Source organism: Charadrius vociferus, unplaced genomic scaffold (genome assembly GCF_000708025.1).
Source record: "Charadrius vociferus isolate BGI_N301 unplaced genomic scaffold, ASM70802v2 scaffold662, whole genome shotgun sequence".
NCBI classification, from domain to species: domain Eukaryota; kingdom Metazoa; phylum Chordata; class Aves; order Charadriiformes; family Charadriidae; genus Charadrius; species Charadrius vociferus.
In genome coordinates this window covers 522,134-549,803 of record NW_009647412.1, presented here as the reverse complement: position 1 = coordinate 549,803, position 27,670 = coordinate 522,134, and the positions used below count along the sequence as shown (strand labels likewise).

At 42.6% G+C, this 27,670-nt stretch overlaps 1 protein-coding gene across 1 annotated transcript in view; it reads right to left on the bottom strand.

The window, feature by feature from the left end:
* The window catches only part of RAB11FIP4 (RAB11 family interacting protein 4 (class II)), a 97,808-nt gene extending 74,821 nt beyond the window's left edge, over nucleotides 1–22,987 (bottom strand). Inside the window, exons 1-4 of the mRNA XM_009880240.1 lie at nucleotides 22,861–22,987; nucleotides 12,898–12,969; nucleotides 8,291–8,379; nucleotides 7,206–7,293 (exon numbers count right to left, since the gene is read on the bottom strand). Of these exons, the coding sequence (XP_009878542.1) occupies nucleotides 7,206–7,293; nucleotides 8,291–8,379; nucleotides 12,898–12,969; nucleotides 22,861–22,987 (376 nt within the window). The remainder of the gene's footprint in view (nucleotides 1–7,205; nucleotides 7,294–8,290; nucleotides 8,380–12,897; nucleotides 12,970–22,860) is intronic.
* Between the last annotated feature and the right edge of the window lie 4,683 nt (nucleotides 22,988–27,670).

Here is a 27,670-nt window from a genome sequence, read left to right as displayed (position 1 = left end):
ACATCCATCAAAACAATGGAAAGATGGCCACTGGCTTCAAGAATCTTAGGATTGTGCCACTGGTTTTATTCTTGTTAAGAACTGTATTTAAAGAATAAATTCCCTGTTGCTCTTTCTCCCTGTGAAGACACCAATCAGAATCTCTTAACTCTGGAGGACTGTGGTGCTGGTCTTTTCTTTGGGCTGCCCCTTATCACCAGGAAGGTGGGTTTTGCCACACTGTCAGAAAATACATCAGCTTTCTTACTCGGTACTTTTCTGCAACACTGCTAATATATCTCATCTTTCACTTCCCTCATCTAAACGATTAATTTGAGTTTTTGAAGTACTCCAAGAGGTTTACATAAAGGGCGTAATATAAAGAGGGGACACTGGAGTGTCTCAAATACTGTCTGTATGCCTTCTTATTACCATAATATATTTTGGTTAAAATACGTTATGTTATATACATTATATTATATTATATGTATTATATATAGTGAGCTAAAGTGGTGTGTCACAGTCCAGACAGACAACAATGAAAAATTAAGGTTTACTCTGGCAAATCACAATATGGAAATATTAAGGTACCGGACAACAATTTGAACAGAGAGCAGTCTAGTCTGGCACACATGGTGTGCCCTGCCACCAGTACCACTCTTGAGAAGAAACTTACTTCCTAGGCTTGCAGAACTGCCATAATGGATATTTTAAGCCGTGCAGCAGTATGCACCCAAGGCTAGAATCTGTCCATAAATAACCCATTGCAAATAAGCGAAGGAATACCTCCTAGCTACTTTAAGGACATCCTGCACTAAGACGTCCCATTATTGCTGTAACTTCATTTTCCAGGAAATGGTAAAACTGAAAGCCACTTACATGGCTGATTAGAGCTATTTCATTTGGATGTCTACTTGTATCATAAGATATTAATGTGCTCGATGTTCTCTCTCCCTTGCTACGGTTGGGAAAATTTCCTCATCTACGTTTTTGGGCAGCAGTTGGCAAGGAGACTTAGCTGCACTGCAATCGTAGTGAGGCAGTCAATGGAGGCAAAGAGCTAACCCAGGAATATTTTCAAGTCCTGTATTTACTGCTGCCACTCCACAAAAGGATGCCCTCTATGGAGGAACACTGTGAAAGGGCTGTGCATTATATATAAATCACTGTGCAGGGTGACACAGATCAGGAACAATCTCGTATTTGGAGAAAGAACTTAATTATCGTATCACAAAATGAGAGTGGCCAGAAGCTGCTGAATTTTCTTCTCTGGCTAAAGACACCCGATGAGCTAGCACAGAGGCAGCTTCTCTGTGCCACTCAGAAGACTGTTTGACACGTAGACATGCACCAGTTCTTGTTTAACAAAGCACTGAGTCACTCTCTAGTCCGGTCTGTCAAAATTATCTGAGTTAAAAACTATTTATCCTAATATTAGAAATGTATAAGCAAACTGAGTTCATTTGGCCAGAACTGGGTTAGGGAGTAGCATATGAGCTTGGAATTATTTGCACTTTGCAGGGCAAAGTGAAGTAAAATGACAAGAGACCTGTCCCTGGTCAGAAGTCGTCTGGTGCAGAACAAGAATTCTAAGTAGCACCAAACCCACTAGGTCATTTATCCTTTCTTTTTGTGAAAACAGCCAGCTAAGATTTTTTTCTTTCTTGAAAATACCCAGCTAAGACTAGTAAACTCTCAAAACACAGTGCTGGCCATGCAGAGGCAGGACAGGATCATCCTTAGTCCTAAGCAACGATGATGAAAGTGTTTTACTAGTCACTGAAGGGGAAGACATAACCTTTAACTTTTTTCAGGTTGCTCAGGATGCCAGACATTACTTCTCTCACAAGATAATTTTACCTTCAGTTTCATTTAAAAAAAATTGGTTTTCACACCCTAACAAACAGTCAATTTGGAAACAGACATTCTGACCACAAATAAACACAATTATATCAAAGTGATTTCCTGCAAATGCTCCAAGAAGGAGATTTAACCCATACTGCATCAGGCAATTTTCACAGGCAATTAAGCAATTTTAATACTATAGGAAATCAAATCTGGTTACCTAATTGAGTGTAGTTGGTTACTGGCACTTTTCCTAAGAGCAATAGCTTTTTATTTTATCTGCCCTTGGATCTTTAATGGTGTATTAGACTAATTTATGGTTTCAGGCTGTATTTAGTAAAATTTAGTTTACTCTTAGAAAACTCTGAAGTACTTTTAAGAGTAACCAACTTCAGTTCATTAAACAGCTATAGTGTAATTTACAACAGGAGAGCTCAGTTCTTCACATTTACGTGACAGTCCTTCTCCTTGGAGTACCACTCCTGTCAGTAAGTTTTCTTAAAAGAATGGATAGATTCATCAAATCATCTCCAGTTATGGCATACTGTGAAGTTTGAGATCTATAACTACGAGCCTAAATGGGTTCATCAAGACTTTAAGGTTTTCTGAAATACTTTATTGAAATTCCTGTGCTAGTGCAGCTGTCCTGCTCTTAGGTATCAGTATATATTACAAATACTGATGTATGGCAAATAAAGATAAACTCCTCTCACATGACTGCAACATATCCATCTCTTATTCCACACTGGATCTTCAGGGCAAAGCTGGTAGAGTACTATTGTCAGCTATGGGACTGCAATTAGATTTTAAAGTTAGTTAAAAGAGATGGTTAAAACTTGGCACTGGTTTTGTGAGAAATATGTTTGTTTGGAGCATCTGAATCAGACTATAAAAGCAAATAAAAAATAAAAAAATCCAGTGAAACAGAAGGCCAGAAATATTCTGCTTTGGAAAATTTTCTTTTTCAAAAAACCCATCAAATTTTATACTATATTATTTTCATATTCTTTCACAGTCCAGACAACCTGTCACAGTTTGAGCTACCAGAACAGCCAACTTCCCTTTTTGAACATTTCTTTAAAGCTTTGGGCACATCTGTATTCTTGGAATTTTCATCAAAATTGCTAGGAACTCATGGAGAAACATATTTACTTTTTAACTCTTATCTGCTCACATAAAGACTGCTTCTAGAAGCTTTCCAGCCAAGTGCAGTAATTAGATGCCTAAAGATCCAGGGAAGCACAGAGATGGATTTTTGAAGACACATAATGGTCCGTGTTACTATTTTGAAGATTCAAAGGTTGCTATTGCTGCAGGTGGGGAAGCATATAAATTCGCAACTGTGCTTCTTCCACACCGTTAATGAATATGAAGGAGATCCTACAACTATCCATTTTCAAATATTGTAACAGAGCATAACTTAGATGTCCTTAAAACTTCTGTACAAGATGAGGAAAAGGCTCTCTTGATCCAGGAGAAAAACAGGCTGTACGAGTTCATCTGAGTAAACAATGATTCTGCTTAAGCACAAAGATTCATTATTGCAAAAATGCTCTGTGCTAACGTGGCTCAGTCTTTCCCATTATGAAAGCCATTACCCTCTAATTAGTAAACAGTGGTCAGTGTTTTTTCATGGTTAAAATAAGTTACAAAGTCAGAATACATTTATTTGTCTTTATCTTTTAATTATGTATTAATTTGTATTCGTGCTGTACCCTCTCATATCTGTGAGCTGCAACACCAAGGTCAGCAGGGGGAGCTCACCCTTTATCTGTCAGGGTTTGGGTTTTTTTAAGTGGAATATCAAAGGAGAGAGACTATTGGAAAGACAACAGAAATCTTAAAATAGAAGGAAGAGGTCAGACTTAATTAGACCCTGCTAAACATACCAAGAGCCTGGTCCTGCAAACACATCTGACTGTGGAACCTACCAGCCTGCATAGCACATTAGAAATAACAGTTCCACTCAAGCCTTTAAGTATTATAAGCAGCAGAAAATATTTACTGGATCAGTACAATAAATTCAGTACAGCAAAAACAGTCACTGGTTCCACTGAGCAAACAGTAATGGAACCCATGCTGACCCTGCTGAAATCAATGGGAATTCCGCCTCTGAGAGATGTTCTGGCTGCTCTCAAAGTCTCTAAGCAGTGCCACTTCTTAGGCTATACTGGCTTTGACACAGCTGCTAGGTAAGAGGGTACAGGTGTGATTTCATAGCAATTGCTCTCCAGACCGATGCAGTTATTAGAAATAAAGCCATACAGTGAGCAGATAGAGAGGGCAGCTTCAGTAGCAGTAAAACCTTCATATTCTGGCATTCCAATGACATCGCCGCACAGCTTTAAATTTGATGGCTAGCCCGTCCCTGGCTCTGGCAGAGCCCAATTGTGTGGGGAGAGCAGCCGAGACAGCAGGGGCTCAGCACAGATGCTGAGGCAAAGTCCTTTAATCCCCAAAGGACCAGCAAAAAGAAGCAAAGTTGTCCATAACTAGAAAGCACCCTGCCTGTCCAGTATTCCACCCCAGAGACACAGTGGGAATGAGTTCCTCCAACACACTTCTCCCCTCTAGCATAGATACCTCTGCTTAAGAAAGTCCTCTCCATCACTTCCAAAGGTCCCTGCTGTTAGTGAGGCTCCTCAGCATATCCTTCCCCACGGTTCCTGCTACTCAGCCACTGAGGACTAATTGTCTTTTCCACCTGATAGTTCCAGCAGCTGCTGTGGAGGTACATGACTCTTATGATGTCCACTTGTAAAGGAACACAACACTTTTCATTTGTACCATGCAAGAGTGAACAATGCCCTGGTTTATGGAGGAGAAAGCCCAAGCTGCAGGTTTTAGATCCAGGTTTTGGGGTTTCTCCTTGCAGGGAGAGCTGCTTCCAACCAGTTACAGAGCAGACACTGAACACTCCAATGTTTGGGATTTTTTCAGGTTCCAACGTTTATTTTTTCACTAAAATCCATACCTGGATCTGAAATGCTCAAATTGACATCATCAGAGGTCAGTTCTTTACCACTGAGATTTTAATCTGTTGTTCTAGATACTTCAAACCTCATGCTTTAAACAAATTCAAGGCACTGAACTGCCAAAAAAACACTATATCACCTCTGTCCAGAAAAGCATTTCTTCAGCATACTATAAAAGGCAAGCCTCTATGAGACAAATGAATTTGAAGTCTCATTTATGAGAAATACAGCAAGGCATTATGATAGTAAGGCTTGAATTTAAACATTTGGCTTCTAGTGCTAAGAATAACACAGCTTCATACTCCATTACCAAAAAACCCCACTGAATTTATAGTACAATCTCATTTTGCTCTATTAATCTGATTGCCCCAAGCAATCACAAGAGGCTGAGATGTCAAAGAATCATATTTATAATCTGTTGCTGCCAAGACAAATTGCTTTTGTTCGATAACAATCCTGCTGATACCCCTGGGATATGGCTGCACTGAAAAGTGAGAGGTAACAACATGGTGGAGGCTTTCCATTCTGCAAAATAGACATACCCTTTCTGAAGTTTAATATGACCAACTTCATTTTTAAGAAAACTATGGCTGGTACCTAAAGAGCAATAAAACTTCCATGCTGTGAGGTAAGCAATAGAACCAGCTTTTCTAAAGAGATGCTGTGAAAGCATGCATAACAATGTCTTATCAGAAACAGATAAAACTGCTCCTGCAATTATACACACTTGGCACTGACACTGTGTAACTGTTGACAATGCTAATGATGTGCTAAGAGAGCTTGAGGTGATGCTGCAGAATTGGATGATTTCTCCGTATCCGTTCACATTTACATACTAATATCCATCAAGTATATGATTTGGGCACTATCTATAAAATGTTCCACGTAAGGGTTTTAAGCTATTCATAAAGTTGGAGTACAAAGTATTCTAGAGAGTTTGAATCAGTCATGTCTTTGCAGGACTATACTTTAGGATATGAATACATGAATCAGTTCCCACAAGGTGAGCAAGGATGAAAACTTCCAAGGCATCGTCACTTTCTGGTAACTGTCAATATGCACACACTGTCCCTCACAGTAAAGGAAAAGTAGCTGCCCACTCCCTCACTGAGGGTACTGCCCACTGTGAACAAGGGCACAGTTATTACAGAAGAGATGTTCTTCTGGGTCAGTCTGTCCCTTCCTGATCATATTTTGTGCCTTTGTGTGCATCTTTAGAAGGTGAATTATAGAGGACTACCAGATTATTTACAGAGCTTGTGTCTTATTTAACCCAAAACCCAGTTTGCTACATTTCCTGGACAAGGAAAACCTCTAGTATAGACTTTAGGGTCTATACACTAATGTATTAACTTTCCTTCTGGGTTTTCTATGGCATTCTCTTCAAACATATCAGTGTCACCTTGGAAGGTGTGTCCACGAACATGGACTGAGAGCAGCTTCTCACTGTAATTTTACATAATTATAGACAGTCCTCAGCTGCCATAAACTTTAACTAAAATTACTGCGGTGTTACATTCTTGCATCATTACGGCTTCGTAATAATCTCATCATAGCACAATCTCCAGAGGCTTCTCCTGCAATCACACTACTATCACTGTGACATTCACCCTGTTCCTGAAGTAAAGCCTCTGGGCTGTGACAGCACTCTGGCACTTTACTAAGGACATACTATGTGTGCGGAAAAGGACAAGCTGGATTATTTTGCTACGGCAAGCTAGAAAAATAATCAGCAGCAAAATGGCTAAAGTCTCTCTTCGATGTTTGCTTTGTTGCCCTTTGGCTAAGCTATAAAGCATAATAATGTCTACATCTTCTGTCAAGGACTGTGTTTCCTTGCAAAGGAGATGGTTTGATTTACCTGGTCTCTATCTCCAGGGTTTGCATGGCCAAGCTGTAATTAACCCTTTTCATTCCAATACACGTCCCCAGGTACTTTGAAAACATGAATTAACTACACCTTGCAGATACCTCAAGAAGAGTGTAATAGTCTTAAATTTCCTAGTAGAGAAACTAGAGCCCAAAGGCTCTTTAACTTCCTTAGGTAAATCAACAGCAGAACCAGATAAAAACCTGGAAGTATCAGACTCTGGCGCTGCCTGCTAACCACAAAGGTACTCTTTCTTCTGCTACATTTGTCTTCAAAACACATCACATTTGTTATGAAAAACTAACAGTAAACCAATACACAAGCACTTGTAGACATAGGAACTCAGCATTGCTCACCATTGATACATGGAGATGCACAAAAAGGAAAAATATACTGCCTCTATTCCCAGAGTTGCCCTATTGTCACTACAAAGAACCACAGTCAAAAGAGAGGATGTCTTTGATCATTACATTTTCTGCAACCAGAGAAACATTAGTGGAACTGAAGTGGATTATTTTTAAGAAATATGCACATACCTTTGATAGCAAAAACTCCATGACAGAAGTCCTTGAAATTGATTCTTCCCAAATCATTTGGGTCCAAGTACCTTGCCAGTTTTTCCACCTAAAAGAAAAGATCATAAAATATGTATTGAGCTTGGTGTATCATCTGTTGCTCAGTTGGTCTGTCTTGCAAAAAGACTCCAAGTGGAAGAATACCTGTAATATTCACTTGAATCAGCCAACAAATCGTTCTGCAAGGATAAATCATGTATTTTAGTTGGATTATCTGGTACCGAGTACAGCAGGCGCTCTGACCAAAACTTCCACAGCTGGGACACATTAATACTCTCCTATGTGGATCTCAAGAGCTTAATAAGGGGTGAATCTATGACCTCGCCTCTCATCTTAGAGCAGGGTACTAACAGAATCTGCTTCCCTAGGAGCCCTTGCTGCATATGCAGCTCATAGGAGCGTAAAACCTTAGTGATCACCATACCTCCTACCAAAAGTTACCAGGGAAGAAGAAAGGACAAAGATGTGCACAACCCATAGTAGCCTCATTCCCTGAAGAATCCAGACAACTCATTGGGCACTTCGGATCAAACAAAACTTCCTTGCCAAATCAGAGAATGCAAGTTTTGTATAGGAAAACAGAAGTATATTAACAACACAAAAAGATTCATGTGATAAGAGAGAGAACGATTCTGTTCAGTACACTATACAAACAAGCAATGTACTTATCGCTTATCATCTCAGCCTCAGTTTAGCCTTTCTCATCACTACTCACCCTAAAATGAGGTTACACCAAATGTAAACACAGCCAGCAAGTTAGCATTTGCCCAGAAGGCCTCGCAGATTTTTCAGGAAGGTTTTGGGGAAGAGGGAGAAAAGCAGCCTAGACTGGGCGGGCTGTTGTGTGTTGTGCTGTCTAGAATAAAGGAACTGAGAAACAAGTAGCTGAAGAAGAATAAGGAGAGAACAGTCCAGGGAGGTGGGCACAGTGCTCCGACACCACAGCTGGCTGTTCTCCTCTCTCTGATAAATATGCTGCATGACATTCTATAAAGTCCCCTCATGTCCCTGTGCCTTTGCCTGTTGTACCTAGAAGGTACCCTCACCGAGGCAGAGACAGCCTCTCGCTGCTCATAAGCAAGCTCACAGTCAGCTGCAGCACAACTCTGACCTTGATCTGGGCCCTCCAGACACCCTGGAGAATAAACAAGGAGAGTGTAGGAGGCAAGCAGGCACGTAGGATGCTGCACAATCCTGGTGACTACAATGTGAGCTCAGATATGTCAGTCTGAGCAGCAACAAAAGCCCAGCTGGAAAGATACGCAGCAAATGAATCCAGATGACCCACTTTCTCAATTTTCTGGTGTTTTTTTTTTTTTTTTTTTAAACACACTCGCAAAACCCTAGCAGTTTCTTAAAGCCCTGCAGATAATGCACTAATGTGTGCGCATGACACTTCTTCCTTCAGATTCTCTCAGTGCTTATAAATTCTCTTTGTGCCAATAAATGCCATGATCCGCCAAAGACCTCATTTAGAACATGCAAATCCGGATGAGAAAAATGACAAAATTTTTACTCACATGCAAAATTCTATGTTGAACGAGAAAGGAACAATTTGATCATTACACTGAATCCTTTACCCTTTCCTTTTCTTAGGAAAAAAAAATCAGTTCATGTAGGCAGAGCAAATAAGGAGCTGTATGATGAGTTCAGAGGCCATGACAAGTTAGAAAATCTTCTTAAAAAACTTCCTTATTGCAGAAGGCTTCAACAACTCAAGTCCTGCCAGCTGGGCAGCGGAGCCCAGCTGGCAACTATCGTGTGACTCATGATCAAATTCCTACATCTGGTATCACAAGCGATCCCTGTAGCCCCACTAATTTATAGCAGCAGAAGACATGTTTCTGTTTCCAAAACATAGCCGCTTCACCAGAAACTGTAGTGTGCGTTGAATGCATACAAGACTAGCTGGAAATCCTTACTGAATCAATTAAGTACAGACACACTTGATATGGGAAAGCTGGGTCAGTGTTATCCCTGCTCACCCTCACAAACAAAACAACTGTTACAGAAAGATGAAGTGGTGGCAGAAATTCCTTTCTTCAAACAATTTTTGGGTGCATTCAAAGCAATATAATCAAACAGGCTACTGAGGCTGGGAGCAGCAAGATTTTACAGCTGAAAATCTTCCTGACCACTGTAGTAGCTTAAATACGCAGCAGATCTGTCAGCTGGTGTAACTCAGCCTCGCTCCAGAGGCTTTGATGAAGACCTTCGTGTGGCCACTAGCTGAGCATCTGTCCCCTCATGGATACCACAACAAAATCTAATCAGATACCAGTCTTCTAGGTTACAAGATCAGTCTGTAACTCTCTTTGACAAATGGCAAGCTCCCGTCATTGTAATGTAAGTAAATACTATTTCAGATGCTTGCAGGGTTGCTTTAGAGAATCCTATTTCCTGTAGCTCTCTTGCTAAGAGGCAACAAATCGTGTTTTAGGTTTTAATGTACAGATTCCTGCAGCCAGCTGGGAAGCCTCTACACTATTTAATATTGTGCTATAACACAGTAGTGTCACTGGGTGGTCCCAGTGAATGTGGCACATAAGGTTTATTTCTCAAAGCTGATCCAATGATTTTAGTCTACCAATTGCTCAGCCATATACAATTACATTTTTAAATCAAATTAAAAATGATGTTATATCCCTGGGTGTGTGTATTATGGAGGAACACAGAATACGTTCACATTTAGGTCTAAGCAATGTCTTAACATTAAATTAAATTATCACCTGAGCAAAGTGCTTCAGTCTTCAGCTTCCCCTAAATCTAATTTTGCAGTTTTTCAATTAGATTTTATAATGCAAATAACTGACATCAGTGCAGGAGATGATGAAGAACTTACAGAACAGCCTGATGGAATTCATGCCACTAGTGCTCACATCTTCAGCTAGCGCTAATCAACACAGTCCCAGGTCAGGGATTACAAGGATTTTGATCAACTGGGACTACATTTAGGTGGATGCTTGCATAGAGTTTGTGCGTTAATTTACACACATGTATTGTACATAAATCACTGCGTATTTGCACAGAGTTTTGAGCCTGTAATTCATGATCATGCATTTGTACCAGTAGCTTTCTGGGGTAAGACAAGAAGCTCTTGCTAATTAATTCCAATGCTGAAGGCATTATGTAAAATTAAGCTCAATTTGAAGCTGTGGCCAAACAAATTATGACATCACAGCTACCCCTAAGTCTTCTCTGCTGTCTTTACTATGTCAACCATCTTTCTGCTCCACTTTGTAGAGAAATAATGTCCTATCCTCCTCCTTCTCAGAAAGGGTTGGCTCGCAGCAATTAACCAGAAGTTGTAATGCTTATTTATTGCCTCAGAAAACAGTAAGGGCTTCTCAGCCTAACTGCCAGGCTGCGTGACATCGAAGCCTTTTTTTCCAGTTAACAGCCCCCTGTGCTTACAGCTAGGGTAGTCTGCTAGCAAAAGAGGAAGCAGCAGCCCTTCAGCCCCATTAATGGAATGGGCAATGCAGCCTGTTTTTGAATACGTGGAATACGCAGGCTGCACCAGTCCTGGGCACAGTCAGACTCCTGAGCCCCCTGCGCCTCCAGGCAGTGCCGGGCTCTGCCTCCTCTGCTGGTCCCACTGCAAGGGACACAGGACTGCAAAATTAACTGCAGCCATAATTCAGGGCTGAAATGACCAAGTGATTGTTGTGATACCTACAGGTAGCACAGAGAACATACCGTGTGCTCCAGAGCTTTAACATCATGAGCCATCACAATGAGCTAGAGACGGTATTTTGGGCTGGGGACTGACACTTTTCTCTGCATTGCTGCATAGAGCAGTTCCCCACCATGTGGGACAGCACGAACAAGGTCTGGATTGCAAACTAGTTCTTCATTGTAGGAAGAGGGCAAGGACAGAAAAAAATTAACTGTAGGCTCAATAATCTAGCCATTTTTTTTGGCAGTTGCAAGGGTCTCTCTAATGAACCCTTCAGTAGACATCTAACAGTCTCAGAGAGAAGACATAAATCATTTTTGCTTTGGGAAACAATCAGAGAAAACCAAACCCTCTGTCTCTATTGTTTAACTGCTTGGATGAATGGGTGATTATCCTTTCAATGCACATATATTTCTCCATTATAATAACAGGTCTCTTCAGCCAAAGCATTTACCTCCTCTCTGTTGGGTTTCCCGGCTATACTGACTGCGCTGCAGAGATGTTTGCCCCCTTGCTGGTTTCTGACACATAAGAGTAAGCTAGGAACACTTTAAAGAGTCTCTACAATGAAAATAAAGGGACAAGGTTCAGTGTCAAGAAACAATTTTGAAATCAAAACTGACCAAGGCAGAGATGCATATTAATGAGCAGGAATTAGCAGTACAAAGCAGTGGACAATAAAGTGAGGCAGAATATTCTTCCGCCAGAGAGCCTCTGGTTCAAAACAGAAGTTCTGGGTGCAGCACAGAAGGAAACAGGTGAAACTTTGTGGCACATGCTTTGTAGGTAAGCAGGCTGGCATAGGTCAGGAACCAGGAAGGGCTGGATTCTCAGTTCTAAGGCTATGAGTAAACCATTTACAACCCAGCCCTATACAGAGACTGAACACAGTGAACAGAGTCTCAGTAGAAAATCTGCTATACTAAACCCTACCCAGGAAAGAAGAGAGAGCAGTAACTAACTCAGAAGGCTTTACACTTAGAGACCCAGGCTGCTGCAGAACCATCTGCTGGATGTCAGAATCGACAACATGGCTTCGTCCAGACACAGGAGAGCAGAGGTGAAATCCTGGTGTCAGCGAAGCCAAGGCAAAAACCCACAGTCAGACCAGGGGTTGCTCAAAAAATTACCTGCAAGGGTTTTAAATCCAGTATGCACTGGGTTATTTTTGTGCCTGCAGATAGTGTCAGCTGTGCTGTTCTTTGCTCACTTTCTTCAACAGGGGTTTCAGATGGTGCTCTGCCACACAACCTTAAGTCTTAAGTTTTCAGAAGACCTGGTGTTTGTACTGAATTCAAAGTGTCCTAAAAATTACAAGGGAATGAGGGCATTTTTCTTTGAACTCCATCTAGTCATTTTGTTTAACTCTTACAACAGGAGCGAAGCACACAGAGGCAGAGAACCTGCTGAAACAATGTAACTTTTTCGATTTTGGTGCTATTTGGCTATGAGGAAAAGATTTGAGTTTTGCAAAAGTCACCCAACTCAGCAACTAGGAAATGTGTCTCCTCAGTTTCTTTAGCCCAAAGTTTCTCGCTATGTTAGCTAGAAGCACTCTTAAAAGTGCCTCTTTGCATTTATGGCAGAAGAGAACTTTCTATCTCCCAGCTCTGCTCCAGGTGAAGGTATGAAAGGTCCCCTCCTGGGTCCACATGAGAGCATCAGATATGGGGACAGACCCAGCCTTCACTGCAGAAAGGAAATCCAGAGCGCTTTGTAAAGAGTCCTCCATAGCCGTACTGCCTGGGACAAAATTCACATCTAAATCAAAGGAAGCACTCACCATCCTGCCAAGGATGCAAAACAGGAACCTGTGACTAACTCATCAAAACAGAGCAAGGAGCCAGTTGCAGGCACATACCAAGGTGTGCAGGGGAGTGAAGTCACTGCAATCTGCTGCTCTAAGTAGAGGCAAGGGGAACATTTGTTAGCGTGGGCTCAAGCTAACTCCCTTTCCAGCATCACTGAGCATACCTGCTATCCTAGGACCCACAGTACCTAGGAGTATGACCACACGCTCTACGTGACCAGGCATCTGAATGATAGCTAAGAGAAAAAGGGAAAAGATTTTTGTAGCAGAGGGAGTAGAGGAAGAGGAGAGAAGAGGACGGGTCACTGACAAATTTCAGAAGAGATTTATTGAAACCGATCTTTATTGCAAGCGAGTTCAATACAGAGGCACCTCCCAGCCAAGGAACCTTCTCAGGACTCCTGGCCAGCTCTCCTACTGATGCTGCCAAAACAGCTAGGTATTTTTTTCCAGCAAAGATTTTCTGACTGGAACTAAAACCTGCTTCCATTTCCAGGCAAGAAGAAACTCAGACCTCTACTGACCTTATTTAATTTTCTTCAAAAACCAACCAGCACAGAAAAGATTTTGTTAACACAAAGAAAATCTGTTAGATTTAGATGTAATTGAGTTCTGAGGGACCCAACACTGGCTCCATCCACTGAACTCTTACAGCAGGATCCATGTCACAGCCAGAAGATGCCATTTGAAATAAACAACTCATCTCAGCAGTACGCCCTCATGCTGCAGGAGTCTGAGAGCACGTCTCACCCTGAAGTGCAGGCAGGGTACACCTGGGAGCTGTGAGAATGGCAAGACAAGCACTTGCAGGAAAGGTCAGGCTGTGCTGCGGCAATGACATTTGGGCAGGGTCTCCTGAAGCGGGAGCATTTGTGAGAAACCTCAAAAAACAGCAAAAGGAGATTAAATATGTAAATGCTGCAGGGTGGAATTAGAGCAGTTCCCATGTGATTTATCCAGGGAGCAGCAGAAGTGCACTCACCCTGATTTTAACAGACTGGACTTTTTCACATCTGAGCAAGGGACATAAGTTTACACCTTCACGGTATGAAATGCAGAGGCAGGACTCGTGCCAGCTGAGCAGTGCCAGGCAATGTGGCCACCACGTGTGCTGAGATCCACCCCCGGCTCTTTAGCCCGCCCCTGGGTTCAGGCCTTTTTAGCATCCATGTGGTCCGGGATGTCAAGAGCGCTTCAGTCAGGGTCCTCTTCGGTAAGTCACCCTCACGGTTGCACAGGGCTGTATGTTTCATCCCTGGTCTCAGTCTAGGGCCTTGAGTAACAAAGTAAGAGGGACTCTTGCTGCTGTGGCTCAGTAATTCCTTGTGACCCAAAAATTGCCACCCTCCTCCCCCCCCAGCCTGTTTTTCCCTTTGCTCTTCAGGTCCTCATCCTCCACGGCTTCAACTCTACAGTTGGTCACAGCCACCTAGACACCAGCAATATTTCACCTTGCCTCCTTACAGACAACACTAAATATAGGCTTTGCTGTTTCCTTGCTTATATAAACCTCCTAAATGATGAATCTAGCTGTTAATTAGTTTCCTCTTCTAAAGGGCTACTACTAAAAACAACCTGCCATATCAGAGATGCGGAGGCTAATGGCGTGCTCAGGAGACCCATTAGTGTGGGATAGCAGCGTCTCTGTTGGGATTTAGTAGGATTGGTCCTTCCCTGAAGCTATTTGGGGTTTGCATCCACAGACTGGAACTAAATATAAAAACCATGATGACGGAATTTGCAGATGACAGGCTGATAAATAATAACAATGCATACGGTCTCACACTCCTCTGGATAGCTTCATAAGTGAAGCCTATACAGACAGAATAAGTTTTAAGCACTGCCAGGCAAGGTTGCAAAACCGAAAAGAATACTAAAGAGAAAGAAAACGAGTAACACATCTACAGAGAGGAGGACTGTCTTTTGATGAGCTGGGATTAAAAATGCAGGGGAGAGAAATGAGGCTTCTCTGATATTCTGGCAATTCTGAGAAGGGGAGCAAAATAAGGGAAATTATTTTACATTGCATGGGAGAAACCAACACTAACACAGTTATGGTACCTACTTAAGAAGAGATGCTGAAAACCCAGACAGGTTGCAGAGAACTGACATAACATTCAAGTGCTGTGGAAATGCCTTATGCAACCAAATGTAAAGAGAGTTTTCTCTGTTTAATTTGGCAAGAGAGACCAAGTGGTGATTTGTTACTAGGTATAAAGACTTCTGCAAGCAGGAAATTGCAGGTTCTAAAGGACTCTCTAGTCTAGCAGAAGAAAGACAAAGAACCATTAGCTGCAAATTAAAACTGAACAAACTGAAAATAAAAACAAGGTAAAATTTTTAATCAGCATGGTTGTTTACCCGTAAGAACTGCAAAACAGAACTGGTCTCAAACTATGAAAAAACACTGGACTCCCTCATCTGAAGCCTTTTGAGAAGACAACAAGATATACCTGGAAGATTTACCTAGCCTCGAGTAAGTGGGTTAAAAGCGGTTTTGTCACCATTTCGGGACATCAAACTGGATGACCTGATGCTCTCCCTAAACCTGACCCTAAAGCACACGAATCACCATGTTCCTAGTCACACGTGTAAGACATGGAAGGCCAGCACTCTGGAATCACAATCCAACAAACAGCCTGCCCTCGCCATTCAGTTCTAGCAGACTGTATAGTAAATAATTCATACCACTGCAAACAGCGTCATGAATTTCCATCGGCTGCTGTCTGGTCCCAAAACACGCAGGAACATACATCATTGCTGGAAACAATGGCTTTGAATTTGTTTTGAGTTTTGATTTCAAGCATCGTTGCCCCTTGGTATGTTATCAGCAGGCTTCAAGCCTGAAAGCTGGCTTGTCTGTAAGTTTTCTGTAACCAGAAACTATTGTTTCAGTTTCTGCTTTAACTGGTGACACCTGATTTACCAGCTGGAAGGCAGATTTTGGGACTGCATCCTAAATGACGTATGCAAATTTGTCAGTCTTGGCCTTCACTTTGAGCAAATTCCTGAATCTGTCAAATCCGTAATCTACTAGTGGCTTCAATGCAAAAAATCTGATCAAATTCAAGGGAGTCTACTCACTGGCTTCCCTGGGTTTAGCATCAACCCATGGAATTGCATCTTCTTTCAAATATGATCTGGGTCCATGGGGCCTTGGGTCCAATGGGAGAAAAATACCCACCAGTTACCCAGATGGAGAAAACATCCACGATGTGGCATTTTGCTGAGTGTGTGAAATGTATCCATGAATTATAAAGCCACAGAAAGAAAGAGGTCATTTCAGAGGCATTGCAGGTGGTTGAACGCGTGCAAAGGAAAAAGGGAAGCTTCTAGTGTTCATGTGTTATTAATGCCCTGCGTAAGCATTACCTCGACTCAGGTGGGCGACAGATGAGGAATGCAGTTGGACTACAGAAACAGGAATGGCGGAGCACTGCAGATCTGCAGCACACACACAGGCCAGCTGCTATCCTTTAGAAATGCAAGGACAGCAAGTGCTCTGCATCTGCTGAGCTGCACTTGCCTGCTCCTGGAGGAGAAACTTTGGAGCACTTTCCAGAAGCGACAAACAGGAGAGAAGGGTAGTTAACTGCCTCTTCTCAGCTCATGGGAGTGAGGGCAGGAGCTACGGGATTCATATCACAGCCTCCAGGGCAGGATGGTTTAACTGTCTAGACTGGGAGATCCATGCTGCTGGGGAAAGACATGGTATCCAGTGACCATGGGACTGTGGCACGGGGGTCAGAGCTGCAAATTTACCAGTAGCATGCTGTTACCAGCAAATTACTTCATCTGCTTTGGCATCCCGTCTTTAAAATGACTATGGCAATACTTAAACAACATTAAAAGGGCACTGTAAAGGTGATGATACCACAGACAGTAATGGAATCTGCACAAAGCTGGTCCGTAAGTTGTTGCGTTTTTTACTCTGTCTCACTTGCATGCTATAGTCTGCCTCCTAATGTCTCAACACTATGGACTGGTGTCTGCCACCTCATAATACATCTGCTTGAATCTACACAGAACACCAGACATGCTAATGATTTGGCCTGACACAATACACAGGTATTTCTAAACTCTATTGTGTTGCAATGAAACTTGCCCCACTGGGCCGACCCTTATCATCATCACGTTTTCTTATTCTGTCAAATAGTGTTTTATGATTTTCTAACAGTAAAAGATTGAGCCATGTGGTACTGCACAGAGAGAACACATTAGGGATGGATTTGTTTAAAACATTCTAATATGCAAATAAGCTATTAAGAGAACATAATACTTGATGAAACTCAATGAATGTGTGTGTATAACAGAAATCCAGGCAGTCCAGGAAAATTGATGCTATGACTTCTGTTCTCTATTGAGAAATCATTTGCAGTCTTTAATACCCAGGATGACACAAACCTAGTTTGGGATAACAACAAATACAATTCTTGCGATACCACATACCCGATTTTGTAGTTAACATCCTTACAATTAGGATTTCTAACCATAGCTGAGACCCAGAAGTTATTACACCTAAGGAATCCCTTCTCTTACACCATATACCTCACTGGCTAACATCTCTACTTATGAACAAAACATTTTATGACCACAGAGAATCACCAATAAACTTTGAAACAGGGTGCACATGAATAGCTCTGAATCTGACCACACCCGAGAAAGGATCATTGCCTGGAATTAAGAAGTTTTCAGAACCTCCTTGGAGTACATGTCCCAAAGAGACTGTTCACAGCTACAGAAACTATTTTCCCCCGTCCTATCTGTAATCCAGAGACAACCAAAATCCTGGTGAGTTTTTGCTCTGCAATCTACGCCTTTGGATGCATTGACTGCTTATACAGACAATACCACCAGAACAGTATTTCTCATTTATTTTGTTCCTCCTAATGCAATGCAGCAGCTGACAATGAGCAAGCACCAGAATCATACGACCAACATCTCTCTACAGACTCCCCCACCATCCATCATCCCATATGTGAGAACCTCTCATTTAAAGTTACTTAAACAGAGCTGATTTGAACAGGATTCCGTTTCCCTCCTTCCCTCTGATGCTTTGTTGCAAAACAAGACATTTGGCTGGGTCCACCAATCTTACAACAGTCTATGGGGAATCCCACACAGTCTGGAATACCATGGGAACAGAGAGCAAGGCTAAAAATATGCCAGAGCCATCTGTTCGCTCTACCATGATTTTCTGTGTTGCTCTGGAAACAAAGGGTTAACATGTTGAACTGTTTTCCTAAAACCACTGATTCCCTCACTTGCTAAAATAAGCAGGGCTGCATTAACACCTTCTCCTCCACTTCTACCAGAACTGAAACCAAGGCTTCCCGGAAAACAAGGCTGTTAGCAAAAGCTGTGACAAGCTGAAATGAAGCACAGCCCATTATCGTCTCGTTCGTTAGCATAAGTCAAACATTGCATAAAATAGTTAGATCTCAAGAGACGCAGTGGGCAATTGGTCATGTGGGTGCAGCATACTTTGCCTTTAGAGAACAAGAAGGAAAATGTTTGAGTAACATTAGGCTGATCTTCAAGTGATGCAGCATGGATTCATTTTCAGAAAAAATATTCTTCCTCTTTGCAGCTTCTGGTGTGTGTGATAATTCTCGTCAGTACATAAAGGGAACTTACACAGAATAATAGTTTTCATGGCTTCCAGTTGCGAGACATCAGCCAAATGGGATCCACTCCAGCAATAATTATCATTTTTTGAAGTAAAACTGGGGAGAGAGGTGGGGCACACAGTGCCAGCTCATCAGACAACACTTTCTCAGTGCCTTCCTTGCTGACACATGCAGTCATATTTTAATTGAGGTGTTATCATATGCAAAGAACAAACAAAACACCAAAGACCGGCAGGAAGAAGATGGAGAGGTTGGGTAGAACAGAGCAAGCCTGAACCATGGCTGTAGGTAGGTCACAGTGTGCAGCTCAGACATCCCCTATACCTCTGAAAACACAGTGCCCAAAGCCAAACAGAAGCTGCAGAAAATACACCAAACTAGAGCCTAAAGCTAGTGCCACTGCTACAAGTGTGCTCCAGGCTTGTGCTGAAATCCAGGCAACAACTCCAGACTGCACAGTTTATGCAAAATCAGAACACGGCACTTTTCTGCCAGCCGTATGATGGCACTCCATTTGTTCATCTCTGATTCACAGGTCAAAACCACAGCTAAAAGTGCAGTGGCAGACTCCTGAGATATGGTATCACCCAGTTTTGTCAGCAACCTGTCAGCAGGTTGGATTTCTGGCCTCAAAGATACAAAGCAAGTATTATACCTACAGTCACTTCTCTTGACTGCGTGCTTTCATTGTTACTTTCTCTCCGTAATGCATAAAACTAACAAAATAATACGCAACCAGAACACAGACTGTGTTTCACACACAACATCTACTTTCAAAAACAACTCAGATGGTGGTCCGAGAGCCAGCCAGAGACCTGCCCAGGGCAGCACAATTTCGGCATCCTCAGCGCCTCTCAGCCTGGTCCCCTGAAATCAGTTTTGAACCCAGCTGTTAAAAGGGAATGTGGTCAGCTTTTGGCTTGCTCACAGATACAGAGGATGAAATGTAGGTCTTGAGATCTGATCTCAAATGCAAACGCCTGAGCAGCAGTCCTGAAATTAAATTGAATGGAAGAAATTTCACAGCAAATTAATGCTTTGACACAAATCCTGGGACAAATGAGTATTGGATGAATCCAGCACAGGGAGACACATGTTAGTTAAGACGACAAACATCAGGCAGAAAGGTATGATTAAAGGAACAATCTTTCACTTAGTTGAAGAGAAAGATGCTTAACCTTTCAGAAAAGTGTGGCTGGGAGATGACGTCCTTCCCCAAAGAAACAGGAGGAAATGTGCAGTTAGTACTACTCACTATGGTGGGATAATTACCAAGTCTGAAATGAGGTTGACAGGTTTGAACAGCAGCTGACTCCTCTGACGTCAAGACAAGGGAAGCACAGATAAGCAGGCTGTGACAGCAGTGGCAGAGCACAAGTCAGGACTGCTAATGCTGAGAGAGGATAGCAACGAACCCCACCAAGAGCAAAGCTACCAAGGGCTGAGGCAAGGAGGGACTCCTTGCTGCACCAGCTCGCACGAGCAGACAGATTCCTGACCACAGCACTCATACAGCCAGCGGTGTTAATCTTTTCTAATTCCCTACTGCCTTGTTGCAACTGCCAGCTCCAGGCAATGTAATAGCCCAGAAGCCACCTCATATCTCCTGTTCCCATGTCATGAGCAATTCCCCCATACAGAAATACATAATTCAAACTGCAAAGGAGGAAATTCTCACTGTATAAAATCACCCATGGAAATCCACATTGCTCTTTGATCTACACTGGGAAAGACATTAGAAGGAATGAAAATTAGCCAGAATTTTTGTGTAGAAAAGGATATATGAAATACAAAGGCTGTGTGCATAGAAAATGCATGCTGTTTCCAGCCTTAGAAGCTGTACAAGGGTGCTTCATGTTACAGTATTTTCTATACTCTGCATCCTTATTAGCCATTACAGTCTGCTTGATATTAGTACTTCCTAATGGTTAGAAGGCTGAATGGAAGCAAGATCCAAAGCCTAATACAAAGAGAAAGGAAATAAAGGTGCACAGCTACAACGGAATTGTACTTTTGTGTTTTAGAAGTGTGTACAATTCAAGTCTTATCAATTAGAATTGGTATTATAAGAATCTCAGTGACGGACTGGACCCAGTAATCTCAGCTTACTGTACACACTGTTGAAAAGATAATATCTGACACAAAGGTAATTTTCTCTGCTGACCTGTGATTTTACCCTCTCTTCTTATCCAGGAACAGATGGACAGTAAAGAGTCCTGGGCCTAGGGACTAAGCAGGAACAGCAGATTTTGAAACAGAGACTTGGCTAATGGAAAAACCCTACTCTCTTGAGCAGAAATAGGAGCTAGACTCTGGCATCACTGCATATGGAATCAGGGTGTGCATGTGTGCCCCTCTTGATGTGCTGTGCACCTCGGTCAGCGTGCATCAGGTGTGCTGTTCCTGGGATCACCCCACAGAGTACACCAGCTGGCTACAGCACCTTGTTTTTTAGCTGAACAGAGACACCACCCCATCTAACTTTCCTGTTGTACACAAGGGAGCAAGCCCCACCACAGAACCAGTAACAAACAGTAACAATACAGCAATTCAGGAGCCAGAGATTCAGCTGGTACTCACTAGCCCTGTGCTCGCACTACTCTTTGGTCTACACCAGGAAAGGTAAGAGTTGTTCTGTGATGACTCCCATCAGCAGAAAAATCACATCTCACAGGCTCAGGTAGGTAGGGTCCCAGTCCAGCTGTCAATCAAGATAATAGTCATTAGAGAGTCATTCCTGTCCACCTGTACGTGGGACTGTGACTGTTCATGCCTGTACGCACAGCACAGAAGTCCACAGGTCTTTCCCGTTGTGTGAAATTGTTTCCTCCTAAAGCCTTTTAAGATGTTACTGTTTTGGCCTTGCTCATTTCTACTGCTGCCTTTTTCAACCAGCTTTTAGCAGGGATGTAGCTTGCATTTTCTGTCAGAGTGTATGTATTTATCATCTCTCTGGTATTTGTTGATTTATTTTTTATATCTGTTGATGCTTTGTGTATCAGTATGTGAATTCATTTTTCCCCACGTTAAAATCAAGCCAGCTAATATATGTTCCCTTTAGTTATTTTTCCAGCTAATATACGTTCCCTTTACGTATTATGACAACATAGCCCCAGACAGTGAAAATAAATTGCTTGGAAAGCAAAACCAACTAATCCTTTCACTGTAAAAAAACCAATAGACACTGTTTACAGTGAATCAGGAGAGCTTCTCCTGAGATGGACCCCCAGAAATAAGGTGAGAATTGGTCTCTGGAGCTCAAATTATTACTTCTGGTGTAGAACTTCCCCTACCCACTGCCAATAAGACTCTGCAGTTCTGCTTTGGAGCATCTATAAAAGAGGAGAGTGGCCTGGTTTATCCTTTTCACCATACCTCACCCCAATTCCAGGTATAACACATACAGTAAAACATTCCTAAACTAGCTGAGTCCCTTTAAAAATCAGAGTAGGCACTTACACCCCCTTCTTGGCCTTTCAGTTCACAGGCTCTTCTTCACTTCACAGTAACCAGTTTAAACATTCTTGACAATTTATTGATCCCCTGTGAAATCCCTAAGTAGGCAAAAACTGATTACTGTGTATTTGCCAGACTTTTCACAGTACAATTTCTCTCAAATACTCAAGGCACCTGCTGCTGCCTTCTCTCAACCTGCCAAAACTGTGCTTGTATCTCTTTTGCTCCAACATAAAGACGTCTCGTAAGAGTTACAATCAAGAGGCAGGAGAATGCAGGAATTACAATAGATTTATACTGCAAGGCCCTCACCCAATTGCATTTCACCGCAGTGTTGGATCTGAGAAGCCAGTCCACCACTAACAGCTAGACACGTACCAGGCACAAGAAACCACAGGTTACTCGTCATGCACTTCCAGGGGCAGTTTCTGATGTGCGTTATCTGCAAATGCTCAGAAGATACTTGTTACAGTAACAAGGATGTAATTTACCCTTCAGTGATAAGGCTCAGTGAAGCCCTGTAGCAAAGGCAGTTGTATGAAACATGAGGTGGGATGCTGAGAGCCTGAAAGAAAAAAAGAAGCCTTCTGAGAACACTTTTCACTGGACTAGATCAATAAAGGAATCTTCACCGTCCAGTGTGTAGTCGGTTTCCTCACCGTGGAGTAAAGTAGTTTCATGGTTTGTAACCATCTGAAGTTAAACAGCTGGACATTTTTACATCTGCATAGCAATGGCAGTGTCCATCTGACACTGCTGACTGTGGCCTGGCATATGAGGGCTCCCCACAGAAAGGGCTGATGGACTGATTCTGCCCAATGTGTTCATGGACTGGGTGTCTTTTTCTGCATGTTTTCTTAAAATCTCTTTATGAAGACTCTGACTCCAGGAGGTGGGGAGCCTCAGGGCTGCAGCTTGGTCAATATATCAGGGGAAACACTAAAAGAAAAATCAGCTGATGCCAAAAGGCAGTGCTGGTGCCTCAGTAACAGCAGGGAGGCACTTCTACTCCCACTGCAGTACCTCACCTTGCAGACCGACCTGCTGAATAGCCAGCAGCTGCCATATCTCTTAATCGTACTGGTTTGGACAGGATCCATGCCCTTTTTGTAAGAGTAGAAATAACAACCTCGTCGGCCGGACATACAGATAATACAGAGATGGGCATCCTGCCAACGCTGACTCTTGGAGGGACCAGACACAAACACAATGCCCTGGAAAATCTGCACCGTGTCTCCCACCAGCTGGACAGTTCTCGACAGTATTCTGCACAACCGCAGTGGGCTAGAGCTGCACGGCCTGCCAAATGTGGGAAATGTGGAAGTCATCCTGGAGATGATGCGTGGTGTTCTGGGAGCAGTTTGGATGAAAGGCGATACAGAACAGGGCAACTGACATTCAAGTATATATATCTAAGTTGAGTCACAATGAAATGTTGCACCTGATGACAGCTCAGCCTTGCTGTTCTTTCTAGGTGTGAATTCACATTTCTCACAAATACAGATTGATGCATTTTTATTAAATGACCAAGTTCTGCCCAGGTAAGGAAGCAGTGAGGAGGGTACAGAGGTAGTGAGGCAGCCATAGAGCCATCACATCATTAAAAGCTCATGTAACACCAGAGAGGGTTATCAAGGGGAGGGAAGTAGATAGGAGGGGGAAACAGCTCCCTTAGCACCATACTGAACCAGACCTTGAGCAAAGCCAGAAGCAATGGACTTGATGCAGGAACAACTTGTACTATATTATACAACGAAAGTCATGTTAGAAGAACTTAATAGCCATAAAATCTATAAATCACCAAAACCACAGGGAAGTATTTAACTCTGAAAAGTGCTTTTGCAATAAATTATTAAACCTTGGCAAACAACACTTAGCCCCTTATTTGAGACATGCTGGAAGGCATCATTATGATGTGGGACTTAAATCAAACTTGTCTCATACCAGGACTTTAACCTTCTCCAGATGGATATCACTTTCCAGTGGCCACCATCATTCAGATATGGTCCAGCAGTCAGGACTCCCTATATTACAGGACATACTCCACCTTCACTGGTCCAGAACAAAACTCTTCACAGCTATGTCTGTCAAAGTCTCATTAAGCAGGACCAGTAAAAAAGTGAATGTTGAGAATTACAAATAGGCACCTGTTTTGAAACTTCATACTTTCTGGTCTCAGCAGCTGTGCGTTTTTGCCCAGTGGACTCTTGGTTTTGGACTGTCTGTCATCCTAGAGTCCAGAAATACTGGTACAGGCTGTTGTTCCAAACTTGCATACAAAGGGTATCTTTTCACACATCTCATGAAACAAGAGTTCATCACCTCCATTGCTTTGCAGACTTAGACGGGATGAGGAGCCACAGAACAGGACACAGTACTTCTTGCCCAAAGTTTAAAAAATGGTTTTGCTCTTCACTGTAGTAGGAATCCCGCTTTAAAGGGGCCATCAGGAAAGCCTTGCAAATGCCTCTCAAAACACAGCCACCAAACCAGAGCCTGCGCAATGCATACAGGGAGGCTTCATGTCTCTTGGAACAGCACCAGCACAGCTTTTTCATGTACTCTGCACCCAGCAATGAGATCAGGGGAAGAAGCAAGGCTCTGCAAAAAGGAACATCTTGTCAGTTAAAAAAAAGGTCACCATCTATCTGGCCAGCAGTCAGAGAGCCATGAGATGGCAAACGAGACAATTCCCCTGCTCCAGGGTGTTTTGTATCTTGATGATAAATTCTTGTGGCTAAATTGCTTCTGGCTCCTATCAGGTGTCTCACTGGTCCCTGTTTATTTACACTGCTGCACTGGTGAGAATTATGGAAAGGTGCAATAACTGAATTACTGCCACACTTGCAGCTAGTGATGGCAAGGTCTTCTGAAGGCTGCTACCCTAGCACATGCTTTGTCTGGGATAAAAAATGAAGAAATAATAATAAACAAAAGAGGACTCTTTGAGCACAGTGCACACTGAATGGTACTCCATTGAATGGTAGCTTTAGCACCAGCCAGAGGTCAATCTTCATGCCAAAGAAACAGAAGGTAAAATTCGTACAAAAGGAAGAAATATTAGAATGTAATGTTTGTCCTTGTTACTATCAATTTTATGGAATGTGGGTGAACACAGGACTTGGGAAGCCGCATGGCAAGTGCCGAGCTCAAGGGAAGCTGCAGACTTCTACTCTGAAAGCCTTCCACCAACAAATCTCAGCCTAAAGCTGCACAAAACCAAAGGCTTGTTGTAGGTCTGCTCACTGGGGAGGATGCCATGGGCTGGGAACTAAGCAAGTGCTGCCCACCTCACCAGTGCCCTCAGTGTCAGCACCAGAGGTGCCAGAAGACAGCCAAACCTCCTGTGGGTTAAGAGATACTCACAAAGCCTTGACTGTCCTGCTGGGGGGCACTATAGCAGACAGGCCGTATTCCGGGGACAATCATGAGTCCTGGGACACAGTAGGAGGCAAACAGCCGGGATGGATGCACAGTAACACAAGAGCAACGCTGTGCAGGCCAGCTGTGGTACAGGGCCAAAGCTTGAGGAAGTGAACAGGAACCTTTCCATTGACCTGAATACCTTCTGGTCAGCGTGCAGGATCAGCAGTGAGGACAAGCCAATTAATAGCAAGCCTTTTTCAACGTTGGTGAAGCTTCTCACAAGCAGCAGCACTCAGAAGGAGAAGTGAAACTTACAAAGGGATTTGACAGAGATCTGCAGCTCTATGGAGCTCTGCCAGTAGTTTTGCTACATATGAGGAAGAAGCTGCAAACTGCAGACTCACTTTCTCAGTGTCAGACTCCTGAAAAAACTGCTTCTCTGTTCACGATTTTCTGTTGTTTCTCTTGGCACTGGAAAAAACTTTTTCTATATCATGGGATACTTTGTTTCTAGGGCATTTCCTTCCTGTACTAGCTCGCTAAGTAAAATTTTACGTTCTTGTATGCTTGACCTTTCAGAGTAATCTCTAGCCTTTCACATCTGGTTTTCAACCATTTTCCTGTGCCTGTATTCCAGGATCAATTACTTGGCTGATTCAAACAGAAAAACCTACACTTGCTCCAAAAGACACTTGCTATGTGGTCTATTAATATCTTACTGGTCATATAGATATAAATTTAGTGCTAATACAGCATGTTGAATTAAAGCCTTGCAGACCAAAGCCTTAAGAGCGTGTGTGAATCAGGTGCAGGCAATAGCCTTTCAAGGTTTCTCATCCTGGCCCTTCAAACCTAACACAGCACCCCTGAGATGTGGTCTGACGGTTCATTTTATGCTTGGATACACTACATATTGACAGCAAAGGGAATCTGTGGCAACCACAGCTAGATCTGAATTACAGGCCAGTGCCTCAGACACACTAGACAATCTGTCACTCCTTGAATAAATTATCTGCTCAGAGAAGAACATAATATGATGCTATTCTCAAAAAAAAACCAAAAAAACCCAAACACTCTCTTCCTGTTGTCCTTTCATGGTAGTTTAAGCTGCAAACACTGACTGCTCATCTGTGGAAGTTTGCAAACCTGGCAGAGGCATTTACTGCCCCAGGGTCTTCCTTCTTTATCATTCAAAACCACAGCAGCACCAGCAACTTCTTTCAGAAGAGACAAGCATCACTCAAGTCCATAATGCCAGGAAGCTGCCCCTGACTGGAGGGTGAGACTCTGAAGCTTTAAAAGCAAAGGGATTGGATATAAAACTGGGAAGGCGAGAGGGATTTCTCTTCCTAAAAGACACAGCAACAGGAAGTGCAGTCAGATCTCATCTGCACTCGCACTGCCTGTCTGCATCAAGTCAGCATCCACACAGCAGGGTGCTCCAAGCTCCCTGAAATCTGTGACACTGGAAAAATATCTCTAGAGAATAAGAGTTTTCTATACAATTCCTGATGTGTTTTTCTCTCATCTCTGCTGAAATTGACAACAAACCTCTGTCATTTATGGAAACAAACCTTTTATTTCCCGGGATACTGCTGTTGTCCTCACTGAGCCAAAACTCTCAAAGTGCATATAAAACATCTAATGGCAAGGATGGGAAAAATCTGCTCTTTGTCTAAATGGCCATGGTTTAGCCTGGTTAAGAGCTGCTGGTCCTGATCCCAAGTGAGCATAACTGGTATAAAGGGAAATCTGCCTGAATAAAGAGCTGCAGACTGAGCTCCTAGGGAAAGCCAACTCAGACTGAGTATATTAAAGGAGGTCAAATGTTAAGTAAATACTCAATTAAGGAAGGGGGACAAGTAATTAGTAAGGCTAATTCTGTGCTGAAATGGTCTGAATGGTGCACACATACCCACTCATCCCAGCACCTCCTTCCACACAAAATAAGTCTCAGTTCATGAAAAGAGTAGCTCGGGTTTCAGCAGACCTGGGTTAAATTACCAACTCTGCCACAGACTCAGTGTTTTCATCATGGACAGGTCATTAGTTTTGTTGCATGTCCACTCTCTAACCCCCCAGGACAGTGAAAATAAGTACATACTGACTGAGACGCTTAGACACTACAGCAATGAATCCAAATCTGCGTGCATATGTAGGGTTGTATAAATTAAAGCACCTGCGGCAATTACAGCACTCCAAGAACTTCCAAGAGGTCAAGCAAATGCTTCTCTGTCCCTAGATCTATTCTTAAAATAGGTCCTGTGTGAAGGAGTCTTGTTACTAAAAAATAAAATGTTATTCCACTTCATGCATTGGAACAATACTACAGTGGGTAGTTGGCATGTATCATGGACATGTGAAAAGAAGCAAATGCCTTATGCAGTATTATATAAACCCCATTAGAAGCAGCAAGCCCGGCTGGTTTGAACCTATTTGGCCTGTACTCTCATCTACTGTAACACAGCTCTCACGACCGACATGC